We start from the raw sequence: 17,970 nt of genomic DNA on the forward strand, positions 1-17,970 counted from the left end.
TCTATTTTCACAATAGATTTTGGTTGCATCCTCGGATTTTTTTTTTACTCCCCCCCCCCTTGTGCCACCAGTTAAAACTTCATGAAGGCAGCATCACATGAATGTGTGAAGGAACCATCAAAGATCCAACAGCACAAGCAGAATTTTGGAGATTGCTTCCCATTGCCTCATACGTTAGACTTTTCCAGCAGAGCAAATCACGAAAAGAGCCTTGTTGATACAGGACAAAATCTGGTCTACGTAGATATCGTCGTTATTCTGTTGTTGAAAGTTAAGAGTGTTGCTACTGGCAATATATTGCAGTTTCTACAGCCTACGTATATTTAAAAAGAGAGTTGTAGTGATCCCATAGCTAAAAGTGGAAGTCGGTAAATGTGTCCTCTTTTTAGCTCTTCAAAATATGGTAATCCTATCTGCCGGAGCCTTTTTGTTTAAAATTTATTTGGTTTAGCAAATTAAAATTTTACAGTCACGTGTCCAACTTACAACATAAAAACAAGATTCCAAGGAATCTCTCGGACTTTCCTCCTCCCCTTTATGGGTCCTAATGTTAATCATTTCCTCCTGCACCTTTTATGATAATCTAAACTCTTTTACCTCTCCATTGTGTCCAAAATTCACCATTAAACTGCGAGTGATATTCCAATCCTACTAACTACAATGGTTTTTAAGATAAGTTATAAATTTTTCCCATTCCTCATTGAAATTTTGGTCTTCCTGATTTCTGATTCTTCCGGTCATTTTGGCCATTTCGGCATAATCCATCAACTTGACCTGCCATTCTTCTCTGGTGGCTACTTTATCTTCTTTCCATCTCTGGGCCAATAACATCTGCACAGCCGTGGTCGCATGCATAAATAGTCTTATCTGTTTCCTTGGGATTTCGGCACCTACAGGTGAAACTTGGAAAATTAGAGATAGATGCATGACATGCAAAACATGATATGTCAAGCCTTTGTTTGTTGTAATTGTAATTATTTGTCGTTAGGCGGGTCAATTATAAATGGAATGTAATTAATGAAATGTAATAACGATGCTTATTTTTGTTTATTTTTTGTATTATTGTAACTATTTGTTTTATTACTGTGGAATTTCCAAAAGAAAGCATTTGTAAAAATAAAAATAAAAAAATAAGTTGCATTACTGAAATAAATGCACTTTCCGACGATATTTTCCGAGTTTCACCTGTAGAATTCCTGAGCTTCTTTGTTATTTAGAAAGGTAAATGTCTCGGAGTTTCGGCTTTCCTGGTGGCGCCACCAGAGGGAGCTCAGGAGCCGGGGAAAGGAGCGGCGGAAATGGCTGTCCTCGCTTTCCCCTTTCGTCGCCTTCGCCAGCACTGAGCTTCCGGGGTCAAGCGCGGTCGCATGACGCGGAGTTTCCCCAGGTGCCTCCCCAGCCTGGGATGACGCTCCCTTGGTTCTTGTTCGTACCGCGCATGCTCAGAGGGGGAAGCGGCTCCCGCTGGACCCAGAAGGATGGAGATGGCGTCCTTAACTCCCGGAGGAAAGGGAGCAACTGCAGCCGTCTTGAAAGTGAGCGAACTCCCCCAAAGAGTTCAGAAAAGCGCCCCCTGCGGTTGTTCAGCAGAGCATGTGCTGATGCGGATATATGAACCATACAAACAGGCGGCAGGCATAAAACCAACAGGTCAAGCTTTCCCACCGCCTCTTCCTCCTTCCTTCCCTCTCTTTCCCACTCGCCCCCCGCTTATTTTTTGGAAGGGGGGTTGACCCACTTTCCCTTTAAAAAAGGCTTCTGCGCTTTCCACAGCTACACAACGCTTACGGAAACTTGGTGGCCTTCCGATGGATTTCCATGGAGGAAAGCTGCTGCACCTGTTGAATGCCTGCCTGCCAAGCAGCTGTTAGTGGCACAGGGGCGGGTGGGTGGATGTGGATTAGATCTTTTGGACATTGTTGGAAGGAGGGCTGTGCTCCCTCTTTTTTGTATACGTATATTAAATTTTCTGTTTTACAAATTAAAGTATTCATTTTTACATCCTTAAGATATCAAAGACTTCCCTTCTTCTCTTTCCATGGTTAGAATCATAGAGTTGGAAGAGACCACAAGGGCCATCCAGTCCAACCCCCTGTCAAGCAGGAAACACCATCAAAGCATTCTTGACATATGCCTGTCAAGCCTCTGCTTAAAGACCTCCAAAGAAGGAGACTCCACCACACTCCTTGGCAGCAAATTCCACTGCCGAACAGCTCTTTCTGTCAGGAAGTTCTTCCTAATGTTTAGGTGGAATCTTCTTTCTTGTAGTTTGAATCCATTGCTCCGTGTCCGCTTCTCTGGAGCAGCAGAAAACAACCTTTCTCTCTCCTCTATATGACATCCTTTAATATATTTGAACATGGCTATCATATCACCCCTTAACCTTCTCTTCTCCAGGCTAAACATACCCAGCTCCCTAAGCCATTCCTCATAAGGCATTGTTTCCAGGCCTTTGACCATTTTACACATCATAAATCCCTGCATGTTTTACAGACACTATACCATTCAGTATTCCATTATTACATCCATCATAACTTATTTACACTGTTGACTTTAAATTCAACTCAAAGAGATAAATTCTATCATTCTGGTTGTGTTCAAGCCAAGGGCCCATCTTGCCCAGCATCTGGTTCTCACAGTGGCCTTATGGGAAACCCTCAAGCAGCTCCTTAGTGCAACAGTCATAGAATTGTAGAATCGGAAGGGGCTCCCTTCCAAGCCCCTGCAATGAAGGATGAGGTCCGTGGGGGCTGTCGGCATAACAGCCTCTGGCAGAGAGCCAGCGGAGCCATCTGGAACTCCATTCCAGGGTCGCTTTCTCTTTGCTGCAGGTGATGTTTGAAGACGTGGCTGTATATTTCTCCCTGGCCGAGTGGGCGGAGCTAGCTAAATGGCAGAAGGACCTCTACCGGGCCGTGATGGTGGACAACTATGAAGCGGTCACCTCTCTGGGTAAGGATCTCCCTTGCTTGTGTGTGTGTGTGTGTCCCCTGTGGTGTTCCAGAGAGTCTGGAAGCAGCACAGAGTATACCTGCAGGAACGTCTCCACCCTTATTGTTCTGCCCGGAAACTGAGGTCCAGCGCTGAGGGCCTTCTGGCGGTTCCCTTGCTGCGAAAAGCCAAGTTTCAGGGAACCAGGCAGAGGGCCTTCTCGGTAGTGGCACCCGCCCTGTGGAACGCCCTCCCGTCAGATGTCAAAGAGAAAGACAACTACCAGACTTTTAGAAGACATCTGAAGGCAGCCCTGTTTAGGCAAGCTTTTAATGTTTAATAGATTATTGTATTTTAATATTCTGTTGTAAGCCACCCAGAGTGGGTGGGGAAACCCAGCCAGATGGGCGGGGTATGTATGTATAAATTAATATAATATAATATAATATAATATAATATAATATAATATAATATAATATAATATAAATACAGTCATACCTTGGTTTAAGTACACCTCGGTTTGAGTACTTTCAGTTTAAGTACTCCGTGGACCCGTCTGGAACGGATTAATCCACGTTCCATTACTTTCATTGAGAAAGTTCACTTCAGGTTAAGTACGCTTCAGTTTAAGTACGCCGCTGACCGTCTGGAACGGATTAATCCACGTTCCATTACTTTCAATGGGAAAGTTCGCTTCAGGTTAAGTACGCTTCAGTTTAAGTACTCCGCAGACCTTCTGGAATGGATTAATCCACTTTCCATTACTTTCAATGGGAAAGTTTGCTTCAGGTTAAGTACAGACTTCCGGAACCGATTGTGTACTTAAACCGAGGTATCACAGTAATTACCGGTATTATTATTACTATATGCTGGCTTAGAGGTGTGAAGGTTTGCAGAGGGGAGAGCACCTCTTCGTTGAACTGACCTCGGAGGCAAATGTAAGGTTTTGTCATCTGCAAATTGTAATACAGGCACCAGTCTGAATTTTGTTTGAACCAGCCTTTCCTCAACTTGGTGCCTGCATAAGAACATCAGAAGAGTAGTGCTGCTGGATAAGCCCAAAGGGCTCTAGCCCGCCATTCCGTTGTCACCAGATGCCCCAATGGGATGCCTGCAAGCAGTGCAACTAGCAACTCTCCCCATTTGCAATTTTATTTATTTGCATTTGTTTCCCTTCTTTTTCTCCAAGGAGCTCAAGGTGGCCATGTGGTTCTCCACCCCCCCTTTAATCCCCGCAACAACACTGCGAGGCAGGCTAGGCTGAGAGGCAGCCGCTGCCTCTAGGTCACACAGTGAGCCCCCTGGCCGAGTGGGAACCCAAACCTCAGTCTTTGTACACCACCCTAGCTCTCAATTCTCTGCAACCCATATTCAAAAGGATTGCTGCCCCCAAGTGTGGAGGAGGAACATAGCCATCATAGCCAAGAGCCATAGATAGCCCTCTTCATTAATTTGTCTTATTAATTTGTTGCAATCCCTGGCGAACCCAATCCATGCACTCTGCCAGCCCTTCTCGAATCCCAGGAAAATGCAGCTGATGTGTTTGTGGCTCGCTGCTGCTTCTCCCATAACCCAACCACTAAGGGAAACAAAAACAGGCATCTCTGGCAATTGGCTTCCTGGCTGGATGTGTGAGTGAGCAGCAGTGCCCCATCTCTTCCCTCCCTCCAGCCTTGCCTCCAGCCCTGCCCCCCCCCCCAGCATAGTTGTGACCCCACTGAATAAGCCTAGCCTGCATCCTTGGCTTAGTCTGAGTTCTTACAAATGCGGAACAGGTATTACTATTTATTGTTATTTATTTTATGAATCTCTTTCCACGTGCATCTCAAGGCAGTTTACAAATAAGTCATAAAAACCAGCTAGAAATCGTTTTCAAAATGATACAAAAAAAACCCCTCCTGAAAGTAAGAGACTTTTGTCGCTAGAGCTAGAAAAGCAGGGGGTGAGAATCTTCAGATGTTCTAGGAAAGTGCAGCTAGGTGGTGCCTGTCAACATCTCAAGGGGGATGCTGTTCCATAGATCAGGGGCAGCCACAGCAAAGGCCCTGCTCTGAGGTTTTTGTGGAGCAGGCTTCCTTAACCTCGGCTCTCCAGATGTTTTTGGCCTACAACTCCCATGATCCCTAGCTAGCAGGACCAGTGGTCAGGGATGATGGGAATTGTAGTCTCAAAACATCTGGAGGGCCAAGGTTGAGGAAGCCTGTTGTGGAGCGTGTTTCTGTAGCGGCTTGGAAAAGAGACTCTTCTGCAGAACACAGTGACCTGTTGGGTATATAAGGGATAGGAACAATATTCTGCTGTCGTACTTGGACGTGTTTGTAAGGAAGGTGCTGTATCCTAGTGTGGTACAGCGGCTAGAGTGTTGGTCTGAGACACGGGTCTGAATCCCCACTCAGTCACAAAGCCCCCTGGGTGACTCTAGGTCAGCTACTGCCCCCAATGGAGGGCCGCTGTGAGGATGGAACGGGGAGGAGGGGAGCCTAGCATGCCACCCTCAGCTCCTTGGAGGAAAAAAGGTGGTACATAAATGGAAGAAACGAGTAATGAATAAAGTTGCTGTCCTCTGCTCCCACAACAGGGCACCTGTCCATCAAACCGGAGCTCATCTGCAAAATAGAGCGCAAAGAGGAACCCTGGATGGAGGAATCCCTGGAGCCCCTCAAATGGAAGAGACCCTGGTTGGGTGAGTTGATTTAAGGGGTTGGCTGTCTTTGCAAAGCGGCCTTCCTCGGCCCTTTAATGGTTCCCTGTTAACTGGTTCTTACCAGTGTTGTGGTCAGGCCGCAATATTGCCTATGGGATGCTGGCCTCGCTGGTAATGGAGAACAGAAATTCCACCTTTCCTGCTCTGACTGGCAACATCTTAGGACATGGACTAGGACTCGGGGAAAACCCAGGTTCAGATCCCCCCTCCCCATTCACTGATGAAACTTATCTGGGCAGATTTGAGGCAATCGAGTTCTCTCACCCCCGTGGATAACGTGGGAGGGCGGGCCACATATGTCACCTTGAGAGAAAGGCGGGATGTGAATTTAGATCATAAAAACAGTAGTTTTATGCAGTAGGCTAATTCCAATCCATCCTTTAGGCCAGTAGTTCTCAAAGGCAGGGGAGTATGGCAAGTGTGGTGGGAAGAGTCAAGGACAATCAAATAAACATTCAAACATTTTAGCCTAGTCTAGTCGCAAAATATTTTGTTGTTGTTTGCAGAATGTGGATCTCTTTTCAAAATGAGAGCCAAGAGCATCAAGTGATACTGCAAGCTCACGCTTCTCTTTGAGTTTGTAGACGTACTTAAAGGTACATCTGTACCTTACAGGCTCGTTTATAATCATATTTTGGCAATGATTTGTGTTTTTGTGTAGCTGCATTGTTTTATACTTTCTGAACATCCCATGATCATATTATTGAGTTGTGTTGTATGCTATGAATAAAGCACTGCTAGGAGCGGTTTCTTTTTGTTTGCCACTGCATTTCTTATCAATAAAAAATAATTCAGTGTGGTGCGAGCAAATGTTTATTTCCAAAACTTTTTTGAGAACCACTGCTTTAGCTGTCATGACTAATGGGTCACTGGCAGACCACCCTCTGTGAATTTACCTTTTAAAAAAGCTAATGGCTTTTTTTTCTGGGGGGCTACAGGTTCCCCAGCCCTGGGTTAGGACAGTATCTTCTCTAAAGCTTTTAATTTCCCCCTGCAGTCCTCAGGATGAGTAACAACATGAAGCAGAATTCTCATCAGGAAGTTCCCAGGCTGACAATACTGCAGAATCCAGAGCCGGGAGAGACTTTCGAGACCTGCTTGCCTCGTAGATCGGCGAGGCGAATAAATCTGGAGAGATTCACTGAGTGCTGCCAAGGTTTTAAGACTTGGAAAGGACCCAGAGTCCATCGGGACCAAGGTGGAAGTGGGAACGCACACGCCGCCTGCGGGCAGAACAGCCGGAAGCATCTGAGACGCAAGGCAGACGAGAGCCAGAGCCTTTTGAAGTGCCCCGATTGCGGGAAAGGACTCTCCAATCAAAACGCCTTCAAAAGGCACCAGAAATTCCACACGGGTGAGAAGCCCTACCAATGTCTAGAGTGTGGGAAAAGCTTCATGGAGAGCAGCCACCTCACTCAGCACCAGAGGATCCACACAGGGGAGAAACCCTACACATGTTTGGACTGCGGGAAAAGGTTCACTCAGATCTCGCACTTCATTCACCACCGGAGGAGCCACACGGGAGAGAAGCCCTACGGCTGCCCCGAGTGCGGGAAAAGCTTCAACTTCAAGTCGGCTCTGATTCGCCATCACCGGATTCACACGGGAGAGAAGCCGTACGAGTGCCCCGTGTGCAGGAAAAGGTTCAACGTCAGCTCCCACCTGGCTAGGCACCATAGGAAGCACCTCGGCTTCAGAGGAAACCCGGCCTTTCTCAGGCCCTGCAGAGCACCACGGCCGTACGACTGCATGAACTGCGAGAAATGTTTTTTCCGGAGCGGAGACCTTGTGAGACACCAGAGGATCCACACGGGAGAGAGACCCTATCTGTGTAGCAAATGCGGGAAGAGCTTCAGCTACAAATCCAGCCACCTGAGGCACGAGGCAGGACACATACGAGGAGTTGCCCTGAAGTGCTAGATTTCCTGAAGTCGAGAGGAGCTCTCCTCCAGCTTTGGTGATGGGATTCCCAAGAATGCAGCGTGCAGAGACTTTCCTGCATACTAATAACAAGCAAAGCAGCAAAGGAATTCTGCAATTTCAACATTCTGCAATCAGAATAAATTCTGCAACCAAAAAATGTAGAGTCTTTTTCCAAAGTGCACTTAATGTGCACACCTTGTTCTTTCTGCACATGTTTGTTATTGAGAATTTTTGTAGAGAATTTGCCTCTATATCAAACTCCTTGTTTTGCATTGTTTTGGTATATTACAAATTAAGCTTTGGCGATGTACACAGGGTTGGAAAGGAGATTGCAATTCTTGTAACAGATATGAAGAACTCCGCCCTGCCTCCACCCGATCCCAGCTGCAAAAATAAAAAGAGGTGCAGTTAAGACTGCCTGCTGTTGATTTGGAAATGGCACACATTTTTTGGAAAGTCACAAAGATTCCGTGCCATTGAGGTGTCCCTTCAACCAGGCAAAGCTATACAGGCAGGGGGCCTTCTCAGTAGTGGTGCCCGCCCTGTGGAACGCCCTCCCATCAGATGTCAAGGAAATAAACAACTATCTTGACTTTTAGAAGACATCTGAAGGCAGCCCTGTTTAGGGAAGTTTTTAATGTCTGATGTTTTACCATGTTTTTAATATTCTGTTGGGAGCCGCCCAGAGTGGCTGGGGAAACCCAGCCAGATGGGCGGGTATAAATAAATTATATTATTATTATTATTATTATTATTATTATTATTATTATTGAATATTATTACTACTACTAAAATAAAAAAATTCCTTCAGTAGCACCTTAAAGACCAACTAAGTTTTTATTTTGGTATGAGCTTTCGTGTGCATGCACACTTCTTCAGATACATTCAGATACATTCTTCAGTGTGCATGCACACTTCTTCAGATTTCGCATGCACACGAAAGCTCATACCAAAATAAAAACTTAGTTGGTCTTTAAGGTGCTACTGAAGGAATTTTTTTATTTTACTTCGATCCAGACCAACACGGCTACCTACCTGTAACCATTACTACTACTACTATACTATACTACAATCCCCCAGCAGTTCCCCCTCCCCTTCTGTATGTTTTAACAACACCTTGAACTTTGTAGCGATCCAGTTGTGAACCCAACTAGAAACTTGGGGTGTAGAAAGTTCAGCTAAAGCAGGATCCTGAAGCAGGGATTTTCAGATTCTCTCCCTGGGAGCTTTTCTTTAATGTGAGAGAGATTCCTGCCCAACTCCGCTCAAGAGTCAAGACAACAGAGGTGGTTAGTTCAGTTGGCCTTGTTTGTTCTTACCCCAAGCTTGGGGCACAGGGGTTACAATCCAAAACAACTAGAAGGCACCAGATTGGGGGAATCTGCAGTAATTGGTAAGAGAACTGCATATGCCTGCAAGAGACGATAAAAAGCCTCTTCTGCCAGAGCTCAGATTTGTAAATAAAATCTGAAACACAGCAGACACAGACAACCATTAGGACTAAGTGTGCAAGCTTGGCTACAGGGGAGGAAGCAGGATCCTTGCCTCTCTTAACCGTTGCCTTTTCGAAGCACACTACATAAGCACATAGGGAGCAGACCAACAGCAACATTGCGGAACATAACCTTGTCATTGCAGCAGCGTGATGGGGGCATTACAGGTAGTACATCTGCCCCTGTGCTTTGGAATGAGAAGGAATGTGCTTTTCTCTGCCTTGTTCTGCCCTGTAATGCCTTTCAGGTGATGGGAACACAATGTGAAACTTAACTGCCGTGCAAAGACCAGAATCCCGCCTCTGCGCCTTAGGCAGCTTATCGGTGCACAATAGATGTAGCTGGAGAACAAATGTTTAAAATATTCCTGGTTTTGAGCAGGACGGAGAGAACGTCTATTTGGGGTGACTGCTGATTTTATGCCAGAACTGTTCAGCTCTTGTGATCCAGCCCTATGCCAAAATGGAGAAAAGAGAGAGATGGGGGGGGCGCCCCACTCCCATTTGGCTGTGGCCCCACCTGCCACCCACATGTGGTCCCCTGCAGCCCTTGGCAGACAAAAAAGATCCCCACTCCTGGACTAAAGCCACAATTCTCACTTTGGGTGAGAGAAACGTCCTGGGTTCAATCCTCAGACAAGCCCATGCATAGTGCCGTAAATACAGAGGTTCCCATGCAGATAGTCAATGGAATGCATTGTGATTTAAAGTCACAATGGGTATGTTGTGGGAATGGGGGTAAGGAAGTCAATTTCATCTATGAACTTAACGCACACATATTTAGGAGTAATTCTCCAGACGTTTTTGTTTGGTTTTTTTATAAATCGAGACCCTATACAGGAATTTTCAAATTGTTCTCCGTTTCTTCTTACCTGTGGGTAAAGCCCATTGAAATTACTGTACAAGAATGCCATTCAAAACATGTATGGTAGTTCTTCAACAGCTGTAAAGTTAATACTGCGTAGCACATGTTGCAGCAGAGGGCCAATCATTGGAGTTTGCCTTTCTAGAGCAAATTTTGTGAGCGGCGAATATTCTGCACAAAAGGATATATATAATCTAAATGTGCACACCGTAAGAAATTCACATTTTACCATCCGAATCCAGTTCATACAGTTTAAGTAGATTTGATTGATTGATTATTTATTTAAAAATGGGTAGGAAATGAATGGGGGATGAATCGGAAGGCAGATGTAAATGGAGGGGGAGAGTGAAGTGGAACTGGAAAACCACAGAGGAGCAGCAGGGGGAAATCGTCAAGGACAAGGCACCCTCCATAGCATTAAAACCGTGCCCCTTTAATCAAGGAAAATTCTAGCAAGCCCTCATAAACTAGGCAACCACTATTTCAGCCACACATCTGGGTTTGTTTGTTTTTTTAAAGGATTATTTTAAAGCTGAAATTCTTCTACTGCCGACTTCTTTCTTGTACCAAATGCTGCATGTGCGACTGATCCCACAGATGTGAAACATTTCCTACACCCTTGCAAACAACGCACTGGAACAGTCTGTGAAAGTGGACTGCCCGCTATTTGCTTTTAAACACTTCCTCCCTCTGCACCCCATGCTTTTATCCACCCCACTTGGGAGACCGAATGCGCACAGCTTTGCCTAAAAAGAAAAATAAAACCATAAGAATCAAGAATCCTGGGCCAAGAAAAGTGGCACTCCTTTGTCTTTATAAATCAAGCAAACATACCCAGAATCATAAAATATTATAGAGTTGGAAAGGGACCACAAGGCTCTTTTGTCAAACATGGGCTTGAGTCTCATGCTCTACAGCAGGCATCCCCAAATATTAGCCCTCCAGATGTTTTGGACTACAATTCCCATCTTCCCCGGCCACTGGTCCTTTTAGCTAGGGATCATGGGAGTTGTAGGCCAAAAGATCTGGAGGGCCGCAGTTTGGGGATGCCTGCTCTACAGGCTGAGCTATCCCAGCAAGAATATATAATTGATTATCATACACCACTCATTCTGTTTCAGTTGCCGAGAGGAGCAAAAATCTATGCACGGTGCTGACTGCCTCCCTAGCTCACCAATAAGGAGTGCTGCTTATCATCCCTCCTGCAGCACCTTGAGATTTCTCGAGGCATGAATCCTGTGCACTGCCAAGTCCATCTCCATAGAATTAAGGGATGGATAGAAATCTTAGAGCACCATCCACCCATTACTTCCAAAGCCTCCATGGGCTTCAATTTCAAGTTAATAATATGTGCCCCACTCCCATTGCAATTGGGACTTTACTGTGGCAGGAGTGCAAAGGGAATACAGTGGTACCTTGGTTCTCAAACGCCTTGTTACTCAAACAGCTTGGAACCCAAACACTGCAAACCAGGAAGTAAGTGTTCCGGTTTGCCAACATTTTTCGGAAGCCGAACATGCTCTGTTTTGAGTGTTATGCTTCTGTTTTGAGTGTTACGCTGAGGTCTGCCTGTTTTTGCTATTTATTTTGCGTTTTTGTTTTTGCGGCTCTTTTTTGTTCTGTTTTCGTGACTGTGTGGAACCCAGTTCAGCTACTGACTGATTGTGTGACTGCAGTACATTGTTTATTGCTTTCATTTTATGGATCAATGGTCTCGTTAGATAGTAAAATTCATGTTAATTTGCTGTTTTAGGGGTTGTTTTTAAAAGTCTGGAACGGATTAATCCACTGTGCATTACTCTCTATGGGAAAGTGTGCCTTGATTTTGGAACGCTTTGGTTTTAGAACTGCCTTCCGGAACAGATTAAGTTTGGGAAGCAAGGTACCACTGTAAATGTGTTTTTACGGATATCACCTGTGGCTCTCCAGATGTTGCCGAGCTATTGTCTCTGACCACTGGTTATGCTCGCTGGAGCTGATGGGATTTGGGAGTCCCACAACATCTGGGCAGCCACAGGAAAGCTACCCCTGTACTGGCAGCTTCAGGGTGCAATGGCACGACTCTGCTTTCAGACCACCCCATTTCTCACAGCTGTACAGTATCACACCAACCCACACATTCAAACATCATTAGTCTGAGGAAAGCCACTGTTCACAGGTGGGGCGGATGGGGGGAGAGAGATAGACCCTGCCCCTATGAAAGGAATACTGCAACAGTGTCTTTTGCTTCTGGGAAGCATACAATCAAGGCTCGAAGGCAAGAGTTCCTCCCTCTTGGTCCATCCCCATTACTTGGTAAAGGAACGAGCGACAAATAACACAGACACATAAAGGTCCAGCTTGGGGATACCTGAATGTATTTTGCATTCCAGTTATTTGCTCTTGGCACAGAACCAAGAGAGATCCCCGTAGATAGTGTAAGGCCCCAGACCTTTAACTCGGCTGTAGGAAAAGTGAAGATTCGGAGCAACAACACTTTTTCTAGGTTTTTTTAAAAAACAAAAACAAAACAAACACCGAATTACATGATTTCTCTAACTTGTGGACAGATGGGAGTAGTGGAAGGGAGGCAAAATCTGGCTGAGCTTGTTGCTACCAAGCTAGAGGAAACATCCCACAGTACATTTCAGAGAGCAATTCAAAGTGTTGGTGCTGACCTTTAAAGGAGCGTCTCCATCCCCATCTCTCAACCAGCTCCGAGGACCTTCTGGCGGTTCCCTCACTGTGAGAAGTGAGGTTACAGGGAACGAGGCAGAGGGCCTTCTTGGTAGTGGCACCCGCCCTGTGGAACGCCCTCTCATCAGATGTCAAGGAAATACAATAACTATCTGACTTTTAGAAGACATCTGAAGGCAGCCCTGTTTAGGGAAGTTTTTAAATATTCTGTCGGGAGCCGCCCACAGTGGCTGGGGAAACCCAACCAAATGGGAGGGGTATAAATAATAAATTATTAGAATAAACTGACTTGTTTTTAGTGTTTAGACCTTACTGACTGAGCCATTCTCTCACCCCGTGTGTGAGGAGGCCTGAGCTCAGCTGCATTTTAACCAGCCACTTTTGTTTCAGACAAGAATGGAGTCTGAAACTAATGGTTTTTTTATACCAATCATTTAGGAACTTTTTTGCCATTTTGTAACCAAGCAACATTTTACTGCCTTTGCAACTTTTTTTGATTGCTGTATGGAAAAGCACACGAATCTGACCTTTGAAGAATTTTGTAAGTAAACCCGTTTAAAACTTACTAAACGTATGGTTGATCTTCGTGCTAGCGAAGTGAGATACTTTGGAGAGAACTATTAAGAAGGGACATTTTGGAATTCATTGGAAAGGGCTTTTCTTTGCTGCATATTTTAACATGTTAAATCTCTGCTGAGGCTTTCTCACCAAAGAGTACTTGCCCCCAAAGTGGGTCTTGGCTTCCAGGGTTCCAACAGTTCCCCCCTCCTTACTACTACCCCCTCCTTTCTGCCCAGCACGGTAACTATATATACTAATGCCCATCCCTCACGAAAGGGGGGATAATTATTTGCTACCCTCCAATTCCAAGAAGGTACCCCCTCCACTTTGTTGTGCCTGGCGAGGCTGCCGTTGTATACTGCTTGTCGAACGCAGGACCTCCGCGACGGACACCACTGCGTCCACCATGGGGTGGAGGATATCCCGTGTGCGCCGAAGCTCCGCCTCAATCATGTTGAGCTCCTTAATCCTAATCTCCCTCTCCAGGTGGCTGTCCCTGGCCCTCGCCTCTCTATCCAGCTGGGCCTCCCTTGCCCTGGCTTCGCGGTCTAGCTGGGCCTCCCGTGTCCGGGCCTCCCTGTCCAGAAGCATTTCCCTCAGCATTGCCTCACGGAACTCCCCGGTGCTGATCTCGCCCCTCTCGTGAAGCGCCTCCATAGTCTCCCAGGTCCGACGGTAGTCGGTCATGATCTCGTGCATCATTTCTTCGTGGGACCGCCTCTTCCTCTCCCGCATGGACGCCATCCTCTCTGCTGTCGTCAGGGGGCGCCCCAGGGAGTTGTCCCGTCTGCCTCTGCCTGGAGAGGGAAAGCAAATTGTAATCTCTGGTGAGCTCTGTCAACTGCAAAGGTGTTGTTGTTGTTTTTAACCAATCGCTCAGCCCCGGCTGGCACAGTTGCAAAGGACAGAGAAGAGCAGGTGGCTGAGACTCCAGATTCCCTCTTTCCGTTTGGGTTTATCAGGAGAGCAGGGATTTACAGAAGCCTGAAGCTTTCTTTGCAAAGGTAGAGCAAGCTAGCACTGGGGGTGGGTGCAGGGGTTATAAGATGACTGGCAGGTGGTTTGGCCTGCAGGTTGGGGAGAAAAACCGGCCAGCTGGGCCAAAACACATCCCCCACCCCTGCGTTAGCGAGGGCCTCACTAGAGCCAAAGAGACCCGGGTTCAAGTTCCCCTCAGTCACAAAGCTCGCTGGGTGGCCTTGGGCAAGTCACCGCCTCTCATCCTAACCTGCATCAATCACATGTCTTTTCTAAGGATGACATGGTGTGTAGGAGAGAGCCATGTACTAAACTCCTTGGAGGAAGAAGGGGATAAACTTTCAATAAAGAGCAAGTCTCTTGTGCTGATCTTTAACATTGGCAGGTGGCCCCATTCCATTCCCTTGTTCCTGGATGCCGGGGCCCAGACTGAAAATGTCCCATAGAGCAGTATGAGAGCAGCCTTGAGTTCCAGGACAGGTGGGATATAAAAGTAGGAAAATAATAATAATAAAACGAATAACCCTAGTTGTATGCTACCATGTGCCACTGGTGGGTGTGCATAATGTGGCAACACGAGAAAAGGCCGTCTTTGTAGTGGCACACCTGGTGCTGAAATACTTGCCATTGCAGCCAGCGCCAGCTGGAGACCTGTTTGCCCAGGCATTTCCGGCGATTCAGGGCTGTGCTAGGTAGCATGCTCTATGGTGTGCGCTTCTGATTTACAGCCGTTTCGAATGGGATCTTATAGAATCTGCACTTGTACCCTGTCCTGGGATCCACTGAGGTGAAGGAAAGGTTGCAAATGCTCTTAATAAAATCGTATCTACGGTAAGCCGCAGCAGCAATTTTGTTTGGAAGAGTTTATAATGCAACCAAGCGTCATAATACATCTGTTGCCAATAATCAATGTCATGGGTAGCATAGCTATTCTCATATCGCCTGTGGAATCAAGCCCACTGACAGCCTTTCCCCACCCTCTCAGCCAGCCAAATCTGCCCCACAGACACTTTCCCTCCTGCCTCCATTTTCTGTCCTTCCTATAACCCTGCTTCCTTTTCCCTTGCCTGCCTGCCAGCTTATCCCACCATCCAATCAATTTGCCAGGGTGGAGCTGTGCACTCGCCCGGAATGAATGCCGATTGGCTGCAGGGATGAAAATCTAGGTAGCCTCCTCCCAGGCTCCTTCAGAGCCTCCCAGGCCCCCTCCCTCTCACATTCTGACCAAAATTGGCCAGGCCTAGACACACAGCACCATATGGCACTCCCGGCTAACCGGGGCAGTTTGCATAGCACCCAACCTTACGCAGGCTCCGCTTCCAAGACTAAATTTCAAGTCTGTTCCTCCCTGGCAAGGCAGATCTAATTCGGGTCTCTAAACAGGGGGGAAATCAGGTCGTGCCACCCTACCCAAGAGCCCAGAAATGTTCTTGTCGGTTCCCACAACTGGTTGACACTTTGCTGGCCAAACAGCCAAGAGCGCCCACAGAAAGGCCACCGCGGCAACAGAACGTTTGCTCACCAGCCACAGAATGGTGCCCATCTTCGCTGGGGCCAGCCACTGGTTGCCCATATAAAGGCAGAGATTTGTCACTGGGGCATTCCTCCCCTATTTTGGTTTCAATCACATCCGGGTCGCCGGCCACCAGCTCTCGCGAGACCCCGAGGTTCGGTTCCGTTTCAGTGTCCGTGTCGGCATCCATGCTCGAGAGGGTGTTTGGCGGCGTCATCTGATTGCCCTCCTCTTCGGAGACCTGCGCCTCCATGTCTTCCGCGTCTTCCGTTTTCACCACCACCCGGGCAGACCCGTCCATGCTCGGCAGGCTCCGGTTCGCCACGCCGTCCATTTCGCCGCCAAACATCCGGTCCAGCTCTCGGAAGTAGCGGCAGGAAACCGGCTCGGCGCCGGCGCACACCTGCGCATCCTTGGCTCTCCGGTAGCTGCGCTTCAGGTCCCGGGCCCGGTTCCGACACTGCGAGGCGTTGCGCTCGTGACCCCTGGCGATCATCTGGGCCGAGAGGTCCTCGTAGATGTCGCTGTTGGGAGGCCGGTTTTCGATCCACCTCAGAATCAGCAGCTCACCCCAGAGGGCGAGGAAGTTCCGCGTCTCCATCTCTGACCAAACTGGGGCGCGGGGCTGCAAGCGCTGGCGAGGGGTATGTGGCATGCCTGCTTTGGCCTTGCCCAGGATTATCAGCACTGGACTCCAGGCAGCTCCAGGTGCCCCCACTACCTGAGAGGTGCCAAACTTCCCTCAGGAGACCCAGCAGCCACAGCTGGAGGGAAGAACTCACAGCTTGCATGGAACAGGAAGGCACCAGAAGAAAGCCAAGATGGAACCTTTTGCACCAGCGAGTGTTCACATGAACAGTTGTTAGTCAGTAGTAACGTCGTGGGCGGAGCTTTGGCCGGGACTTGCAAGGATCTCTTTCGGACACTTGGCGTGGCCAATCCCGCCTCGAGGCGTCACAGCCCCCAACCCACCGAGTGGCTCCTTCCAGGGAGAGGTGGAAGCAGCTGCGCGAGCGGGCCAATAGGCCAAGCGGGGAGGCGGAGGCGGCTGCTGCAAGCAATGGATCCACCCTGCCTTTGCAGACAGGAAAAGGAAGGATTCCCAGCGGCGGCGGCGGCTTCCCACACACCCCTTTGCCCGCCTCGCCGGCTTTGCGTGCTGCAAGCGGTGAGAATCCATCGGAGCGCCTAGCGGAATCAGGGGAGGCTTCTCTCTGGAGCGCCTCTAAAGGAAAGCTACTGGGTCCCCCCCCCCTCTGCCTGCCTCCCCCTACAAGCCCCTGGATCTCTTGCTTTTCTTGCTCGGGTCGGGAGCAAGCAAAGCCATGTCAGCTTAACATATATTTCAAACAGCGCGAATGTTGACCTTGCAGAACTGCTTGCAATTGCGCCGCTGTTCTCCCCCTGCTGGTTTCGTTAGGGATTTGCAGAGCTGCAAGAAAGAAAAGAAAAAGAGATGGGTAGTAGCATCGGCGCCCCTGGATCAGTCCCTGAAAGAGCGTTCAAGAAGCTTGCAAACTTTTGCAGTTGGAAGCAATGCAGCAAATGGTCATGGAGGGCAGCGGGATTGAAGGGGCGGGGGCCATGCACTAGGGCTGCTTGAGAGACGAGAAAGACGTGGCATTGTGGAATGCTACCATTGATGTCTGGGGAAGAAACGAGGTGTTGGGGGGGGGATGCCAGTTGAAGCCGGATGAGTATGGCTGGTACTGCAAGAGATCCCGACCTCCGCCTCGTAGAGTCGTCTTAAAGATTTCTTACTCCGTTCCCCACGATTTTCAAACGCTTTGCTTTTGCCCTCTGGGGGGCGCCCAAGCCCGTTTTGTTAAAGCTGCATTACCGGTATACTGTATATCATATACAGTACAGCCAGATCGATAAAGGACTGGGATTTTCTCCTCCAATAGTTTAGACCTGGAATTAAAGTTTAGGAACCAGCAAACCTCCCAGAACCACCGGCTAGTAACATTATTGTTCATAGACAAGCCCACCCCGATATTTAGACTGTTGCTGCGTGTTTAAATCTGTTTTGGGTCTGTTGTTGATTTTATTTTTCTGAATGTTTTAAATTATTGTTAAATCTTTTTACCGTTTCCGTGAATTGCCTCGAGGGTTGTTATCGTTGTTGTTAGCAGTGTATATGTTTCTTTAATGAACAAATAAAAAAATAAAATATCAGGAGGTTTCTAATTACTATTCCCCCCCCCATTTAAAAACCAATCCAGATTCTTCCTCACTTGCTTGAATGCTACTGAGCACCTTTCTTTACCAGCCTGCCCCACACCGACTGACCTCTGGCCCCCTCACTATCCTTCAACCTAGCCTAC

The 17,970-nt window shown here is 47.6% G+C and overlaps 2 protein-coding genes across 2 annotated transcripts; one reads left to right on the top strand and one right to left on the bottom strand.

The window, feature by feature from the left end:
- Positions 1–1,229: 1,229 nt before the first annotated feature.
- On the top strand, positions 1,230–8,308 carry LOC118077839 (zinc finger protein 783). The gene is made up of 4 exons (XM_060271015.2): positions 1,230–1,535; positions 2,832–2,952; positions 5,510–5,614; positions 6,633–8,308. The coding sequence occupies exons 1-4, from the start codon at positions 1,479–1,481 to the stop codon at positions 7,553–7,555; spliced, it is 1,206 nt and encodes a 401-aa protein (XP_060126998.2). The 5' UTR covers positions 1,230–1,478; the 3' UTR covers positions 7,556–8,308.
- A 2,387-nt stretch (positions 8,309–10,695) lies between these two features.
- LOC118080926 (uncharacterized) lies at positions 10,696–17,968 on the bottom strand. Its single transcript, XM_060270860.2, has 3 exons — positions 17,733–17,968; positions 15,653–17,075; positions 10,696–13,949 (listed from the first exon to the last, which is right to left on the bottom strand). Exons 2-3 carry the CDS (start codon positions 16,296–16,298, stop codon positions 13,438–13,440), a joined length of 1,158 nt encoding a protein of 385 aa, XP_060126843.1. The 5' UTR covers positions 16,299–17,075; positions 17,733–17,968; the 3' UTR covers positions 10,696–13,437.
- Positions 17,969–17,970: the final 2 nt, after the last annotated feature.

Source organism: Zootoca vivipara, chromosome 2 (assembly GCF_965207765.1).
Source record: "Zootoca vivipara chromosome 2, rZooViv2.hap1.1, whole genome shotgun sequence".
Classification (NCBI taxonomy): Eukaryota; Metazoa; Chordata; class Lepidosauria; order Squamata; family Lacertidae; genus Zootoca; species Zootoca vivipara.